Source organism: Mustela lutreola, chromosome 13 (genome assembly GCF_030435805.1).
Source record: "Mustela lutreola isolate mMusLut2 chromosome 13, mMusLut2.pri, whole genome shotgun sequence".
NCBI lineage: Eukaryota > Metazoa > Chordata > Mammalia > Carnivora > Mustelidae > Mustela > Mustela lutreola.
Window position 1 is genome coordinate 86472991 of NC_081302.1, and position 18425 is coordinate 86491415.

Sequence of the window (18425 nt, forward strand, 5' to 3'; positions counted from 1 at the left end):
TCTAAAATGAAAGTAAATAAATCTTTAAAATAAATAAAAATAACTAATTTCTAGCTAAAAGTCAACTTTCTAGAAAAAAAATAGGTGAATATATTTGTGACATTGACGTATGCAGAGATTTCTAAGAGGGCACAAAGGACTAAGTACAAAGAAAACATGGACATACTGAATTTCATTACAAGTAATACTTCAGTGGTGCCTGGGTGGTTCAGTCAGTTAAGCATCTGCCTTCGGCTCATGTCATGATCCTGGAGTCCTGGGATTGAGCCCTCGTCAGGCTTCCCTGTTCAGCAGGGAGTCTGCTTCTCCCTCTGCTCCTTCCCCTTGCTCTGCTTGCTCTTGCTTATTCTCTCTCTCTCAAATAAATAAGTAAAATCGTAAAAAACAAACAAGTAAAACTTCAGTTTACCAAAGAAAAAATTTTAAAAGTCTCTCCATTGCTCATGGTATAAAGTACAAACTCTTCCATATTTTAGATACTAGTATTTTTGGGGTGCCCAGGTGGCTCAGTTGGTTAAGCATCCAGCTGTTGATCTCAGCTCGGGTCTTGATCTCAGGGTTGTGAGTTCAAAGCCCTGCATTGGGCTCCATACTGGGTGTGGAGCCTACTTTAAAAAAATAAATAAATAGGGGCGCCTGGGTGGCTCAGTGGGTTAAGCCGCTGCCTTCGGCTCAGGTCATGATCTCAGGGTCCTGGGATCGAGTCCCGCATCAGGCTCTCTGCTCAGCGGGGAGCCTGCTTCCTCCTCTCTCTCTCTGCCTGCCTCTCTGCCTACTTGTGATTTCTCTCTGTCAAATAAATAAATAAAATCTTTAAAAAAAAAAAAATAAAAAAATAAATAAATAAAAGTAAATACTAGAATTTTTTAGTTGCAGTCTCTGCTTTCTCCCCTCTCATGTAGTATACCTTCCTTGAGAAAGCCCATCTGTAAACCCAAACTTAAGTTATAACATGCCATGTCAACTAGGGTCTTTAAATCTATTTATTTATTTTTGTGGGAAGAAACAAGTGCTGTTACGTTTTTGTTTAATGCTCAGTTTATTGAATCTAGTATGTTAGACATTAACAATCTATTTCATAGTTTTGGAAATCATTCCTGAACACTCTTTGTACTTTGATAGTGTTGACTTAAGCATTAGACCCTTTCCAGACTTGATTATTGTGTGTGGCCATGGGTATTCATTATTTCTTTCTGTTTTTGTTACACTTCCTCTTTTTCTTACACTATGCAAGTATGACTTTAAGAAATATATATGTAATAAAAACAAGCCTATATTTATTGCTACTCTTCTACTTACTAAATCATTAAAAGAATAGAGATGGTATATTCAACCTTCTTTTATATTATAGTGTTTGAAAATACTAACTCTTTTCTTTTGGGTGTTCATTCTTTCAGCACATTGATTTGAGAACCCTTTATGATGAGCATTGGGGAATTATTGATGAAGAAGACATTTCTGTCTTCCTGGAATTTATATTCATCATTATTGATTTATGGCCTTTTACAGACTCAAGTTACTCTAATTTATTACAAAAATCTCCTTTTTGATAATCAAGTGGCCCCAATTTGGCCAGAGGGAGCCCTATATGTACATCAGCTTCCTTGTCCTTCAGCTTTGCCCTTGCCCTTAGATGGTTGAAATTATCCCTACTTTCTCTAACAACTGGTTATTTCAGATAACCTGGTTTTTGCTTTTGTTTTTCTTCAGCCTACCCCAGATGTGGAATCAGCCACTGTCTAGGGAGCCCTATGAGGATTGGTGGTCAATGGCAGTGGTATCCTTGCTGTTGGTTCCTGTCACAGTGCCTAGCTGGGGAAGGGTGATGACTTTCTGAAGTCATGAGTTCACACTGATTCTTTTATCTTAATCATGTAACATTATTCCAATTTTTATGCAGTGAGTTTTCATTGACCATTTACACATTGATGTTCAGTCAGATCTCTGCTGAGTTTCCAACATGTGTATCTGTTTGTTCATTCAGAAGGTATTTGAGGGTCTACGATCTATGAGGTGCTATTGTAGTGAGCTGGTTAGCTCTTTTTGGATGTTTCAAATTTAACTTACCTTATTCCTACTAAATCTGCCTTTTCTTCTGACTTTTTACCCATTCACACCTGCGATAAAAAGCGGTCTAAACTTTTTCCACCTTCAAATTCCATCAATAATAGTTTCTTTTGACTTTATCTTCTGCATATCTTTTTTTATCCTGACCCCTTCTCTTTCTCTTCTTCACACATATTCCTTCTAGCTGTTACTTTAAATCCTATTTTCTATTACTTTTGACCAAATATATTAATATTTGTCACTCCCTCTATGATTCTGTTCTTTTGACCCCTTTAGGACCTTCCAGTTCATTGGTTTCCCTCACCTTCCTTTGTCCTTAAACCCCAGAGACAGTTACTCTAGTCATTTCTATAAGTGTATTCTTTATTACCTTTTTCTCAAGCTATCAAATTTTGTTGGCAAAACTATAGGCCTGGCATTTCCTACCTCCTTCATCTTTGTGCCCATAACACTTGGTTTAGCTGGATGAAAAATTTAATGGGGAGAAGGTCCATGCTTATGGGGAAGCCCTGCTTATGTACCAGATCTCACTCACCCTTTCACCACCTACAGCCCTGCTCCAGCATTTCTTGTTTCTCTAAAACCATCTATTTCCACTCTACTGAATCTTGCCATCAGTGTACCCACTTGCTGTTACTTCTTAAAATCTCTCTTGCCCCCATACTCCTTCAGTCACAGCCATGTTTCTTTGTAGCAAAATTCCTTGAAAGTGTTGTCTGTTTCACTGTTTTTCATCTCAACTCCTGTTTTGTCTACAACATGCTTCCCGTCCGCACCACCTCTTTGAAACTGCCCCTGTTGCAGTTTCCAGTCTCTCCCTGATGGGGGAGCTTGTGGTCCTCATGTGACTTGGCTGTTAGCAGCGCGGGACTCCTCACCAGTGCTTTCGTTTGTTCGTTTGACTCCGTTTGACTCACAGGATGGATACCTGATGCTCTGGGTTTTCCCCTTACCTGATTGATGCCTTGCCTTGTCCTCTTTGTCTTTTTCCTCCTCTTTAACTTAATGGTGGAGGCCACCCAGCCGGGAGGAGGTCCTGTCCTTCTTTGATGATCTTCTCTAGTTTCATGCCTTCAGTTGGGATTTACATGCTAAAGACTTACATACTTAAATCCTGGCCTGGACCCGCTGGATGTGCTGATCTGGTCTGATTAGCTACTGGATATTTTACCTCCATGTGTCTCCAAATGAACTTCTGAACTTCCCTTCTCCAGCCTTCTCCATCTCAGGTGGCCGTATCCCTGACTTCCCACATGCTCTGCCAGAAAACCTAGGATTGTTCACTTCTCTTTCTCTCACACTTCATGCTCATCTGTCAGAAATGTACCCAGACTTGAGCTGCCATCACTGAGTTCAAGGACTGGCTGGCCACAGCTCTGCTTCTGCCCTGTCTTTTCCATGGGTTGTTTACCATGTAGCAGCCAGTAATTCTTCTGAAAGACGCCAGGTCTGCTCCCTCTCTGCCCTTTAATGGCTCCACTTTTTTCTTATAGTTAGAGCCACAGTCCTTACAGCCTCAAGTTCCTGTATGAACTGGTGTTCTTTCACCTTTTTCATGCCATCTCCTCTGTGTCATTCATTCTGCCCCAGCTCACTAGCCTGCTTGCTCTTCTGCGACTGTGCCCAGGCACTCTCCTCTCTGATGTATCTCCTCTGCTGGTGCTTTTAGCAATGCTCTTTCCCAGAAGAGCCACATGGCTCATTTTGAGCCTCCTTCGGTCTCTGTTCTGTGAGATCTGCTGTAGTGTGTGCTGCAGCCTCCCTTCCCCACAACTGTAGCCTCCCTTCCCCACAGCATTGCTTTCTTCTGCCTACCTTGCCTTTTCTTCCCTAGCGCCTGGCACCTTCCACACAACTCTCCCTGCAATCTTTTTGTTCTTCATATTCCAGGGACCCAGAACAGTACCTGATGGTAGGTGTTTTATAAATATTAGTTGCTGTTAAATAATTTTTTTAACCTTATTGATGAATAATTGAAAAACATAAAATATATACTTAAAATGTACAGTGTGATGATTTTATATATATACATAGCAAGATCAAGATGGTAGCATGTTATCACCTGACATAGTTAACTTTTTGTGGGTGTGTGTGCTGAGAATGCTTAAGAATTGCTCTCAGCAACATTTGCTGTCAATGTACACCACTGTATTATTACTGTAGTCACCATGTCATATGCTGCTCCTCAGAACTTATTCGTCTTATAACAGGGTTTCTATCCTTTGACCTTCATCTCCCCATTCCCTTTCCCCCAGCCCATGGCAACCACCATTTTGTTGTTTCTATGAAATTGGCTTTTTTCTTTTTTTCTCTATGATTTCACCTGGGATACCATACAGTATTTGTCTTTCTCTGTTTGGCTTATTTGCTTTTGAATTCTTAGCCTATTTAGAGTTCTGTGTTACCATTTTGGTATAAATAAGTCTCTTTGCCCACATGATGATAATGTTTACCAGTTAGAAATTGCTCATTTATTGGTTATACTCCACAATTTTATAAATAGGGAGGCTGGTGTTCAGGGAGGTTAATACCTTGTTTCAAGAGCTTTTAAGACACAGAACTGGGATTTGAACCCTGATCTCTCACCCAAACCCAGAGTTCATGCTCCCTGTGATGTGACCACCCTCCAAGGGAGGTCCTTCAAGCCCTAGTCTCTTTCTGTCACCTGGTTGCTTTTTGGCAGTCATGGTGCTTACATGAGAATGGATGGTTGTCAAGTTTTACATATCTATTAGTGAGCTGCTTAGGGCTTCTTCCTGCCTTTAGGCTCACATCAGGTCAGTTCTCAGTTGGTGAGCAATGAGGTCTTGCTTTCGCCCATGCCCCTTGCCTCTGCTCCCAGGCACTCCCCATATTTTGCACCCACATGAGCCATGTAGGTAACTAATTTTTCCTTAGTGCTGACATTAATCTCAATTTTTGTGTAATTGTACATTGCTTCTAGACATTTCCAGCAATTTCTTTCTTCCCATGGGTCATTTAGTGTGTCTGAAACAGATCATTTTCTTTCTTTCTTTTTTAAAAAGATTTATTTATTTATTTGACAGAGAGAGAGATCACAAATAGGCAGAGAGGCGGGCAGAGGAAATGGGGGAAGCAGACTCCCTGCCAAGCAGAGAGCCTGACGCAGAGCTCTATCCCAGGACCCTGAGATCATGACCTGAGCCAAAGGCAGAGGCTCAACCCACTGAGCCATCCAGGCTCCCCAAAACAGATCATTTTCTTAAAACCAACTTCTTCTCATGAATTCCAAGTAGAATCTGTTTTCAGGACTGATAGTTTTGACTTTGAATCTTATTCATCTGTTTACCTAACTCTTCTTTTAATTAGTCATAAATTCTTCTTAATTTTTTCTTTACCAGATAATCCCCTATTTATCTCTCTTCTTCAATTAATAGCTTAGTATAGACCTTTATTACCTCATGGCAGTGTTATTGCAATGACTCCTAAGTGGTGCCTGCCTCCTTCTGGAATCAGTCTTGTTGATGGTATAAGGTGAGGCTCTAACCTGAACCCCAGTCCCTTTCATGAAAAACTTATTATTTTTGAAATATGATTGACCAAGCTTTCCCTTTTTTACTCTCTGTGCTAGGGCAGCACTTCTATATTGTTGGTGTGTCTCTTTTCTTCTATTGCATTGTTCTAATCCTAGGTTTTTTGTTTTTATTTATTTATTTTTTTTGAGAGGCTTTGAAACAGCAGATAGCAGATTTACAGGAAGATTTGAAAAGAAAGGAAGCAAAATGGTCAAGTACACAAGGCCGTCTTAGAAGCCAGATAGAAATGTTGGTCAGAGAGAACACAGACCTCAGAGAAGAAATAAAAGTGATGGAAAGGTTCCGACTTGATGCCTGGAAGAAAGCAGAAGCTACTGAGAACAGCATCAGGATGGGTCCTTGTGTGGCTGCCACGAAAAGAGACGGGTCCATGGTAGGTTTGAAGCTAGTTTCATCAAGTCAGGATGTTAAATATCTGAGTGCTCCAATTTATAGACCTGAAACCTAGAGGGTGTTTGCCAGGGCTGGGGGTGGGGGGTGGGAATGGGGAGTTGCTGTTTAATGGGAACAGAGTTTCAGTTTTGCAAGAGGAAAAGAAGTACTGGAGCTGGGTGGATGTGAGGGTGCACAGTAGTGTGTATGTGCCTTGTGCTGCTGACCTGTACACTTAACAGTAGTTAAGACGGTGAATGTTATGTATATTTTACCACAGTTGACCAATTCTTTTGGGCAATTGCTTTGCAGAGTTTTCAAATTCATTTTTAGAATTCTTTTAAAAGAATTATAGCACAATAGGCAGATAATCTTAGTTAAAACAGGCCAAGTGAAGTTTTTCTTGCAGTGAGTTACATGCATATGAACTTTTCAAATCAGATAATTAGTCTTTCATTCATCTATTTTCACAATTATCATGTGCCAGACACTGATTTTGGGCACTGGGAATAAAGCAATTAACAAAATAGGGGAACTTCCTTGCCCTCTTGGAATTTTTATTCTAGTGGTGGGAGGTCTATAAAGTAGATAGATAATAAAATATATGTTGTGTTATATAGTGACAAGAACCAAGGAGAAAAAAGCAGGAAAGGGGATGGGGTGGGGGGTGTTGCTGTTTTAGACAGGATGGCCAAGGAAAGTCTTACTGAGAAAGTGACATTTGAGTAATGGCCCACAGTATTAAATATATTGAATATATTAACTTAAATATATATAATTATTATGTTTTAAATATAAATATAATAAAGGGGTACCTGGGTGAGAGTAGAGCCCATAGAGGAGCCTGAGGCCCAGAGGCTGTCTGCCTTGTGGGCCTGAGCATGAGTATGGCGGGGGCTGATGGAGCTACAGGGCAGTAATGGGGAGAATGGTAGGGGATGCAATCAGAGATGGGACAGAGGGAGTTGGGTGCAAGGTTCATTAGGCCTTAGTCAGTTCCTGTAAGCCCTTGGGTGTTTCCTCTGAGAAGGCCCTTCCTCCCCCAGCCCTGAAGGGCTGAGGTTGGAGTTGACTTAATCTTTTGTTTTAGTAAGTATACCTTGTCTACTGTCTACTGTAGACTGAACAGGGAGTGGAGGGTCATAAACACAATTGGGAACACTGGTTAGAAGACCATTGGAGTAATTCACACCAGAGAGAACAGTGGCTTAAGACTAGGGGAGAAGCAGTGGATGGCTGAGAAATGGACAGGATTTATTGATGAGCTGGATATGGGGTATGACAGCAAGGAAGGAGTCAAGAGTACAGTTTCCAAGTGTAGTATAGTGTTTTGGCATACTAGAGTTTACATTTATCGTAAGACAAGAAGAGAAAATGTTTTTCTTGGGGGCATGGATATTAGGATCTCAGGTTTAGACAGGGTAAGTTTGAAATGCCTGCGGAGAAGTTTGAAAACGTGGAGACGTTACCTGGGCAGGAGAAGGTTAGGTTGGAGCTAGAAGTTTGGGGTTCATCAGGATGTGTGATAAAAGTTTTAGGCTGGCAGAGATCACCAGTGCTGAAAGTGTGGGTAGTGAAGAGATCCACACACTGAGCCAGAGTGTGAGAAGATGGGAGATGAGAATGGTTAACCAGAGAGGATGGAGTAAAGGAGGCCAGAGTGGTGTCCTGAGAGCCAAGAAAAGAAAGGACTTCTAGGAGAAGAGACTAGCCAGCAGTTTCAAAAACTGCTGCTAAATTAGATGAGGGCTGAAAATGAGTCATTAGATTTACCAGGTAGGGATGTATAGAAGATAAAAGCCTGATTGGATGAAAGAGAATGAGAAGTTTCAAACAGAGTTTAAGAACCTTGTGGAGAGGTTTGGCAGTAAATGTAAAGAGATGAGGTGTTGGCTTTAAGGAAAGTTTTTTTTTTTTTTTTTTAAGTGGAAAAATTAAGTGTTTATGTATTGGTAGGATTGATTTAGTAAAGAGGAAAATACTGATGCAGGAGAATGTGGGGGAATTGTTGAAGCAATGTTTATAAATGAGAGAAGAGGGGATTTAGGGAATGAAGGGAGGGGCTGGACTTGGCTGGACAGTACGTGCCCTGTGGCAGAATGTTGAAGGTATGGACTCTGGGCTTGATGTGTGGTGCCTGCTGGTGGGAAGTTCCCTTTTAATGCCTTCGCATTGTCAGTGAAGTAGGAAGCGTGGGCATCTGCTGAGAGTGAGGATAGAAAAGTGTAGGATGTTCAAGTAGATGGGAGAAAGTGTGACTTCGTCGTCTAAGGGAGTGGAAAGCAAAGGGACTGAGGAAGTGTAGCCTGATTCCTGGGCTGCTTTGGGGACGAGTGTAGGTTAGAGTCATATATTTCAAGTGAGAATGTTTGTATCATTTTCTTGATTTTTGGTTGTAGGGTGGTGGAGAGTTATATTTTATAAGAGGTGTCGTCATCCAGGTGAACACCACAGAGTGAGTGAGGGGTAGGGAAGTTGACAGTATATGCAGCCAGAATGACAGCAGTGAACCATGTAAGCTGGGGACATAAGCAAGGACCTTGTAGATTGTACACATTGGTGGAGTTAGGGTGTTAGATGAATACGCTAGAAGAAGGATAGGATATGGCAGTCAGAAGAGAGTGGAATTCTTGCCTCCTCCCATTTTATTAAAACAGCTTCCCTAAACAGAAATTTGAAAGAATAGTATGATGATGATCAGGTGACCTGAATAGTCACCTAGATATGACCACTGTTGACATTTTACCACTTGTGTATGTGTGTTTTGCTGGACCATTTGAAGCTAATTGCAGAAATCATGGCATCTTACCGTAAATACTTTAGCATTTTATTAAATGACATTGGCTTTTTGAATGTCTAATTTGAATGTCTAATTAGGCTAATTATTTTGTAGAATACTGCACTTTCTGGCTTTGAGGGCTTAGAAATTGAGATCTTTGCAGTTACTGATAATGACTGCGTGGCTGAGGTAGGATAGAGTAGGTCAGGAAACAGAAGCAAAGGCAGTGGAGTTATCTCCTGGCAAGGGATACCTGTGGCTGAATCATGGACGTGAGAAGCAAAGCTGGGGCAGGGGTGGTTAGGGAGGAGAGAGATTTGTTGGAAGTGGTGACAGGGAGCAAGGAAGACCTCTACCCTACCCCAAACCTGGGGAGTGGAGTTCGGAGGGTGAGAAACTTCTGTCCCTGGAAGGGGGCTATGGGAAGTCTTCATCTCAGTAGGGAGCTAGGGCTCAAAGTGAGAGCAAGATGGTAAGGAGAGGTTGCTCTCCAAGATGCTCACAGGAGAGGTTGAGATAAAGGGGTTTTGCTGATACTGAGTTCCTGCCCTCTTCTTTGGCTAATCTGATAACAATCACAGAAGACTCTTTTATTTTATGTTGTCTGTTATCCCCTCACTTGAAGAATGAATACACAGTTGACCTTTGAACCACATGTGTTTGAACTGTGCAGGTCCACTTCTATGCAGATTTTTTTCAATAAATAGAGTATAACACTGTAAATATATTTTGCCTTCCTTAAGATTTTAATAACTTTTTTTTTTGCTCTAGTGGACTTTATTGTAATAATACAGTATGCAATACATATGCCATACAGGATATGTGTTAATATGTTGCTTATGTCATCAGGATGGCTTCCAGACGACAGTAGGCTGTTGGTAGTCACATTTTGGGGGAGTCAAAAGTTACACATGGATTTTCAGGTGTGTGGGGTGGTCATTGCCCTTAGCCCCCCTCCCCCCAGTGTTTTTCAGGATCCACTGTATATCTGAAGGTGGAGTGTGTGTGTAGTTCATTTTCCTAAATAATAGTTTGTTCCCTCTGACCTGTAGTGAAAAATAAAATGAAAACATAAATGAAAAAACTTAAGCCATTTTCATTGCAAGCTGAGTTTTACTTTCATTCATTGTACTAATGTGTAGACTAACACTAATTTTATATTCAAAATTATCTCATACTATAGAATTCATTTCGGTTACAAAAGAGTCAAATTTCTTCAGGAACCCAGGTAGAAAAATGTAAGAAAAATCATTTGCCGACACAAGGTAAGAAGTTGCATGATCTTTTTATAAAATACTTCAGGAATTTAAAGAATAGAGAATTTACACCCAATTTAAGAAGTAAAGCTTTGTAAATATCATTGTAGCCCTTGTGTACTCCCCTACTTATTTCCACCCTGACAACATTCCTTTGTTTTTCATTCTTTTACTACATTGTATCCATAAATCAATATAGTATTGTTTCTATGTATCCCTCTACAGTTTGTTTCTCTCAATATTTTGATATTCACATTAATACATATAAACTCTAGTTTACTGATTTTAATAGCTATACAGATTCCATGTGTATTTGTTACAGTTGACTTTTCCTGTTGATGGACTTCATGTTTTTTCCCCTAGTTTGTCAATAGAATGAATAGGGCTGCAGAACATAGCTATCCTGTGAGTTTCTCTAAAACACATATCAAGAGTGAGGATGCTTGTGGTGTAGGAAGTTTTCTCTTTGTTCTGCAAGGTGGTTTTGCCATTTTTTTTCTTTCTTACGATCAGCAGAATATCCTCTTTGTGCTTATTCTTGACCTGGTCGGACTGAAATTGTGTCTAGTCAGATGGGTGTGAAATGGTGGGTTAGTGTAACTTTAATATGTGTTTCCCTGATTACTGGTAAGATCATGTGAGCATCTTTTTGTATATTTAGTGGTCTTTGGGTTTCCTCTTTTGTGAATTGACTGTTCATTTCTTTTGCCTGTTTAAAACTTTTTAGTGGGGGGTGCCTCGGTGTTTCAGTTGATTAACCGACCGACTGCCTTCTGCTCAGGTCATGATCCCGGAGTCCTGGGATGGAGTCCCACATCGGGCTCCCAGCTCCATGGGAAGTCTGCTTCTTCCTCTGACCTTCTCCCCGCCCATGCTCTCTATCATGCTCTTTCTCTCTCAAATAAATAAACAATCTTAAAACTTTTTAGCGGGGAGGGCGAAGTTTCTCCTTATTGAGGTTATTCTTCGTGCCCATCCTTTCTCATTTAGAAGCACTGCCAATATTTTCTCCCAGTTCTGGGTTTAGCTTTTCTGTTTGTGTTTTTTATGTGCATTTTTCCCCATTTTTGACTTTTTTTTTTTTTAAGATTTGTTTTAGGGAGAGTCCACAAGGATCCCAGGGGGGCAGAAGGAGAGGGAGAGGGGAAGCAGACTCCCTGCTGAGTAGGGAACCCGATGTGAGGCTCCATCTCAAGACCTTGAGTTGACGATCTGAGCAGAAAACAAGAGTCAGAGGCTTACCGGACTAAGCCACCCAGATGCCTCTGTTTTCCCTTTTATTATTGAATTTATCAATCTTTTTTCATGACTGTAAGAAATCTTTCTCCAGCCCTAGGTCACAAATATACTATTTTCTCTTATGAACATCTTTAATCTACCTGGAATTTTTAGAAATTATTTTCATGAATTAAATTTAGAAAATTGGATATAACATATGCAGTTTGATAATTACAAAGGACATACTTAGATAACTACCAACTAGATAAAGAAATAGAGTAGCAACACCTCAGGGCTGTTCCCCCCCTTGACTACTCTCATAGGTACAGCCCTAAAAAAAGTTTTGTTTTTGAACTTTCTGAGTAGTTATACTGTATGTATTCCGTTGCCTTTTATTTTTTACTGTACATTGCCTTTGAGAGTCATGTTGATCTGCAACTCTAGTTCACTAATTTTCAAACCTGCAAGGTAGTTTGAATGTTTTTTTTTGACTGTTTTTTTTTTTATTTTTTAATCTTTTTTTTTTAATTTTTATTTTTTTATAAACATATAATGTATTTTTTCCCCCAGGGGTATAGGTCTGTAAATCGCCAGGTTTGCACACTTCACAGCACTCACCATAGCACATAGCCCCCCACCAATGTCCATAACCCCACCACCCTCTCCTGACCCCCCCTCTCCCCAGCAACCCTCAGTTTGTTTTGTGAGATTAAGAGTCACTTATGGTTTGTGTTCCTCCCAATCCCACCTTGTTTCATTTATTCTTTTCCTACCCCCCTCAAAACCTCCCACGTTGCATCTCCACTTCCTCATATCAGGGAGATCATATGATAGTTGTATTTCTCCGATTGACTTATTTCACTAAGCATGATACCTTCTAGTTCCATCCATGTCATTGCAAATGGCAAGATTTCATTTCTTTTGATGGCTGCATAGTATTCCAATTGTGTATATATACCACATCTTATTTATCCATTCATCTGTTGATAGACATCTAGGTTCTTTCCATAGTTTGGCTATTGTGGACATTGCTGCTATAAACGTTCGGGTGCACATGCCCCTTCGGATCACTGCGTTTGTATCTTTAGGGTAAATACCCAGTAGTGCAATTGCTGGGTCATAGGGCAATTCTATTTCAGACTTTTTGAGGAACCTCCATGCTTTTTTCCAGGGTGGCTGCACCAGCTTGCATTCCCACCAACAGTGTAGGAGGGTTCCCCTTTCTCCGCATCCTTGCCAGCATCTGTCATTTCCTGACTTACTAATTTTAGCCATTCTGACTGATGTGAGGTGGTATCTCGTTGTGGTTTTGATTTGTATTTCCCTGATGCCGAGTGATATGGAGCATTTTTTCATGTGTCTGTTGGCCATCTGGATGTCTTCTTTGCAGAAATGTCTGTTCATGTCCTCTGCCCATTTCTTGATTGGATTATTTGTTCTTTGGGTGTTGAGTTTGCTAAGTTCTTTATAGATTTTTGGACACTAGCCCTTTATCTGATATGTCGTTTGCAAATATCTTCTCCCATTCTGTCAGTTGTCTTTTGGTTTTGTTAACCAAAAGACTTTGGTTTCCTTTGCTGTGCAAAAGCTTTTGATCTTGATGAAATCCCAATAGTTCATTTTTGCCCTTGCTTCCCTTGCCTTTGGCAATGTTCCTAGGAAGATGTTGCTGCGGCTGAGGTTGAAGAGGTTGCTGCCTGTGTTCTCCTCAAGGATTTTGATGGATTCCTTTCTCACATTGAGGTCCTTCATCCATTTTGAGTCTATTTTCGTGTGTGGTATAAGGAAAAGGTCCAATTTTTCCAGCCCCATTTATTGAAGAGGCTGTCTTTTTTCCATTGGACATTCTTTCCTGCTTTGTCAAAGATTAGTTGACCATAGAGTTGAGGGTCTATTTCTGGGTTCTCTATTCTGTTCCATTGATCTATGTGTCTGTTTTTGTGCCAGTACCATACTGTCTACTGTCTTAATGATGACAGCTTTGTAATAGAGCTTGAAGTCCAGAATTGTGATGCCACCAACTTTGGCATTCTTTTTCAACATTCCGCTGGCTATTTGAAGTCTTTACTAGTTCCATATGAATTTTAGGATTATCTGTTCCATTTCTTTGAAAAAAAAAAAAAAAAGGGTGGGATTTTGATAGGGATTGCTTTAAATGTGTAGATTGCTTTAGGTAGCATAGACATTTTCACAAAATTTGTTCTTCCAATCCATGAGCATGGAACATTTTTCCATTTCTTTGTGTCTTCCTCAGTCTCTTTCATGAGTACTTTTAGTTTTCTCAGTACAGATTCTTTGCCTCTTTGGTTAGGTTTATTCCTAGGTATCTTATAGTTTTGGGTGCAATTGTAAATGGGATTGACTCCTTAATTTCTCTTTCTTCTGTCTTGTTGTTGGTGTAGAGAAATGCAACTGATTTCTGTGCATTGATTTTATATCCTGACACTTTACTGAATTCCTGTACAAGTTCTAGCAGATTTGGAGTGGAATCTTTTGGGTTTTCCACAAAAATATCATATCATCTGCAAAGAGTGAGAGTTTGACTTCTTTGCCGATTTGGATACCTTTGATTTCTTTTTGTTGTCTGATTGCTGAGGCCAGGACTTCTAGTACTATGTTGAATAGCAGTGGTGATAATGGACATCCCTCCCGTGTTCCTGACCTTAGTGGAAAAGCTTTCAGTTTTTCTCCATTGAGAATGATATTTGTGGTGGGTTTTTCATAGGTGGCTTTGATAATATTGAGGTATGTGCCCTCTGTCCCTACACTTTGAAGAGTTTTGATCAGGAAGGGATGGTGTACTTTGTGAAATGCTTTTTCAGCAACTATTGAGAGTATCGTATGGTTCTTGTTCTTTCTTTTATTAATGTGTTGTATCACATTGATTGATTTGTGGATGTTGAACCAACCTTGCAGCCCTGGAAAAAAATCCCTGTTGGTCTTGGTGAATAGTTCTTTTAATGTACTGTTGAATCCTATTGGCTAGCATTTTGGTGAGACTTTTCGCATCTGTCTTCATCAAGGATATTCTTCTGTAATTCTCTTTTTTGATGGGATCCTTTTCTGGTTTTGGGGTCAAGGTGATACTGGCCTCATAAAATGAGTCTGGCAGTTTTCCTTCCATTTCTATTTTTTTGGAACAGTTTCAGGAGATAGCTGTTAATTCTTTAAATGTTTGGTAGAATTCCCCTGGGAAGCCGCCTGGCCCTGGGCTCTTGTTTATTGGGAGATTTTTGATGACTGCTTCAATCTCCTTACTGGTTATGGGTCTGTTCAAGTTTTCTGTTTCTTCCTGGTTCGGTTTTGGTAGTTTATAGGTCTCTAGGAATGCATCCATTTCTTCCAGATTGTCAAATTTGCTAGCGTATAGTTGCTGATAATATGTTCTTTTAACTGTTTGTATTTCTGTGGTGTTGGTTGTGATCTCTCCTCTTTCATTCATGGTTTTATTTATTTGGGTCCTTTCTCTTTTCTTTTTGAGAAGTCTGGCCAGGGGTTTATCAGTCTTATTAATCCATTCAAAGAACAAGCTCCTAGTTTTGTTGATTTGTTCTATTTTTTTTTTTTTTTGGTTTCTATTTCATTGATTTCTGCTCTGATCTTTATTATTTCTCTTCTCCTGCTGGGTTTAGGCTTTCTTTGCAGTTCTTTCTCCAACTCCTTTAGGTGTAGGGTTAGGTTGTGTATTTGAAAACTTTCTTGTTTCTTGAGAAAGGCTTGTATCCCTATATATTTTCCTCTCAGGACTGCCTTTGCTGTGTCCCACAGATTTTGAACCATTGTGTTTTCATTATCATTTGTGTCCATGAATTTTTTCAGTTTCTCTTTAATTTCCTGGTTGACCCATTCATTTTTTAGAAGGATGCTGTTTAGTCTCCATGTATTTGGGTTCTTTCCAAATTTCCTCTTGTGATTGAGTTCTAGTTTCAGAGCATTGTGGTCTGAAAATATGCAGGGAATGATCCCAATCTTTTGGTCCTGGTTGAGACTTGATCTGTGACCCAGGATGTGATCTATTCTGGAGAATGTTCCATGTGCACTGGAGAAGAATGTGTATGCTGTTGCTTTGGGATGGAATGTTCTGAATATGTCTGTGATGTCCATCTGGTCCAGTGTGTCATTTAAGCCTTTATTTCCTTGTTGATCTTTTGCTTGGATGGTCTGTCCATTTCAGTGAGGGGGGTGTTAATGTCCCCTACTATTATTGTATTATTGTTGACGTGTTTCTTTGATTTTGTTATTAATTGGTCTATATAGTTGGCTGCTCCCATGTTAGGAGCATAGATATTTAAAATTGTTAGCTCTTCTTGTTGGGCAGACCCTTTGAGTATGATACAGTGTCCTTCCTCATCCCTTATTATAGTCTTTGGCCTAAAATCTATTTTATATGTTTCCACCCCAGCTTTCTTTTGATGTCCATTAGCATGGTAAATTGTTTTCCATCCCCTCACTTTAAATCTGGAGGTGTCATTGGGTCTAAAATGAGTGTCTTGTAGACAGCATATCGATAGGTTTTGGGTTTTTATCCATTCTGATATCCTTTGTGTTTTGATTGGGGCATTTAGCCCATTTACGTTCAAGATAACTCCTGAAAGATATGAATTTAGTGCCGTTGTATTGCCTGTAAGGTGACTGTTACTGTATATTTTCTGTTCCTTTCTGCTCTACTGCTTTTAGACTCTCTCTTCGCTTAGAGGATCCCTTTCAATATTTCCTGTATGGCTGGTTTGATGTTGGCAAATTCTTTTAGTTTTTGTTTGTCCTGGAAGCTTTCAATCTCTCCTTCTATTTTCAATGCCATCCTACTGGATATAGTATTCTTGGCTGCATATTTTTTTCATTTAGTGCTCTGAATATATCATGCCAGTTCTTTCAGGCCTGCCAGGTCTCTGTGGATAAATCTGCTGCCAGTGTAATATTTCTACCATTGTATGTTACAGACTTCTTGTCCCAAGCTGCTTTCAGGATTTTCTCTTTGTCACTAAGACTTGTAAGTTTTACTCTAAGATGATGGGGTGTGGACCTATTTTTATTGATCTTCATGGGGGATCTCTGTGCCTCCTGGATTTTGATGCTTGTTCCCTTTGCCATATGAGGGAAATTCTCTACAATAATTATCTCCAATATACTTTCAGCCCCCTCTATCTTCTTCCTCTGGGATCTCAATTATTCTAATACGGTTTCATCTTATGCTATCATTTATCTCTTGAATTTGCCCCTCGTGGTCCAGTAGTTGTTTGTCTCTCTTTTGCTCAGCTTCTTTATTCTCTGTCATTTGGTCTTCTATATCACTAATTCTCTCTTCTGCCTCCATTTTTGATTGCACCTCATTAATAGCTATTTTTATTTCAAGTTTGTTAGATCTAAGTTCTTTTATTTCTCCAGAAAGGAATTCTCTAACATCTTTCATACCTTTTTCGAGTACAGTTAGTACCTTAATAATTGTCATTCTGAACTCTTAATTCTGACATATTACCAATGTCCATATTGATTAAGTCGCTAGCCGTCGGTACTGTCTCTTGTTCTTTTTTTCGTGGTGAGTTTTTCTGACTTGTCATTTTATCTAGATAAGAATATATAAATGAGAGAATCAAATACTAAAAGAATGGCAAAGACCCCAGAAAAATAAAAGCTAATCAAATCAAGAGAGACCCAAAACCGAGGGGAGAAGGAAGGGGGAAAATAATAATTAAAAAATAAAAAAGAAAAAATATCTATGTATTAGACTGGTGAATAGAACAGAGCCACCCATTTGATTTTGCGTGTATTCTGGTATCTTACAAGAAACTACCTACCAAAATTATATAGAAAGAAAAACATATATATACAAAAATAAGGGCAAACATGATTAAGGAATGGAATATGACTGTAAAGATGGAAATTAAAAATGATTCTAGGGGCACCTAGTTGGCCCAGTAGGTTAAGTCTCTGCCTTCAGCTCAGGTCATGATGTCAGGGTTTTGGGATCGAGACCTGCATCGGGCTCTCTGCTCAGCAGGGAGCCTGCTTCCTTCTCTCTTTCTGCTTGCCTCTCTGCCTACTTGTGATATTTCTCTGTCAAATAAATAAAATCTTTTAAAAAAAGATTGTAAAAAAGGAACTGGTAAGTTAAGTTTGTTGGAAAAAGAAAAAAAGAGGAGAGAATGTGATCAGGCTGGGGACTAGAAAGCCATGTGCTATATTTAGGGTATATTTTGATATATTTGAAGAAGTTGCATCCCAAAATTTTAAAGAAAAAAAGCCTATATGCATTCAAAAAATAAGGTTAAATACACGAAGGGATAAAATATGACTATAACAATGAAAATTTAAGAAGATTTTTTTAAAAAAAGGTATTGTTAAGATAAAAGAGTTAAAAATCGATACTAGAGGATAGAGGAACAGTTAAAAAAAAACAGAATAAGAAAAAAATTAAAAAAAATTTAACTCTGCAAGACTAAAGGATCATGGGAAGAGAGCAATGAATTCTAAGTATTGCTTTCCCCTAGCTCTGAATTTCCTCAATTCTCATTGATTGGTGAACTTGGTCTTGGCTGGATGTTCTTGCTGATATTCTGGGGGAAGGGCCTGTTTCAGTGATTCTTAAATGTCTTTGCCCAAGGTGGAATTGCAGCGCCCTTGCCAGGGGTCAGGCTAAGTAGTCTGCTCCAGTTCGCTCTTGGTAGCTTTTGTTCCCTGAACGCTTTCTGTAGAGCTTTGGAGGATGGGAATGAAAATGGCGGCCTCCCAATCTCCAGCCCCGAGGGGAGGAGAGCTTGGGCCCCCACTCCTCAGTGCACCCTCAGAGAAAAGCATTCAATCCCTCCCATCTCCCTGGTCTCTGGTTGTACTCCAGGCTCACCTGGACTGTGACCGATTGTTTCTATCTGTGACCACGGCCCTGTTTGGAGTCTCCAAATCCAGCAGATTCCTGCCATGTACTCCCTCACCGCTCCTCCCGGAGGAGGAAGGAGGGGGTCTCTCCTGATCTGCAACTCCATGAGCAGTGGCCCGACTGTGCCTTGGATCATGGTTTAAGGTAACCCTGAGCTGAGAACTCACTCCTTGGCTCTGTCTCTGTAGACAGCTTCCCTTCTCTGATACCTGGCAGCTCTGCTGTGCTCAGACACCCCCGGTCTGTCTTTGACCCCGCGGGTCCTGGGACCGCACTGTGCCTCTGGAGCGATGTCCCTCATT

The 18425-nt window shown here is 40.0% G+C and overlaps 1 protein-coding gene across 3 annotated transcripts in view; it reads left to right on the top strand.

Annotated features, from left to right (window-relative positions):
• CENPJ (centromere protein J) overlaps window positions 1–18425 on the top strand; it is a 62334-nt gene that overhangs the window by 29627 nt on the left and 14282 nt on the right. Inside the window, exons 10-12 of one of the 3 annotated variants that reach the window (XR_009346891.1) lie at window positions 5755–5997; window positions 9959–10040; window positions 18085–18267. Coding sequence is in view for 2 of the 3 variants with exons in the window: in XM_059144059.1 (XP_059000042.1) it covers window positions 5755–5997; window positions 9959–10040 (325 nt within the window). In the remaining variant the exon portion in view is untranslated. The remainder of the gene's footprint in view (window positions 1–5754; window positions 5998–9958; window positions 10041–18084; window positions 18268–18425) is intronic. The other 2 variants (XM_059144059.1, XM_059144060.1) reach the window with 2 other exon arrangements.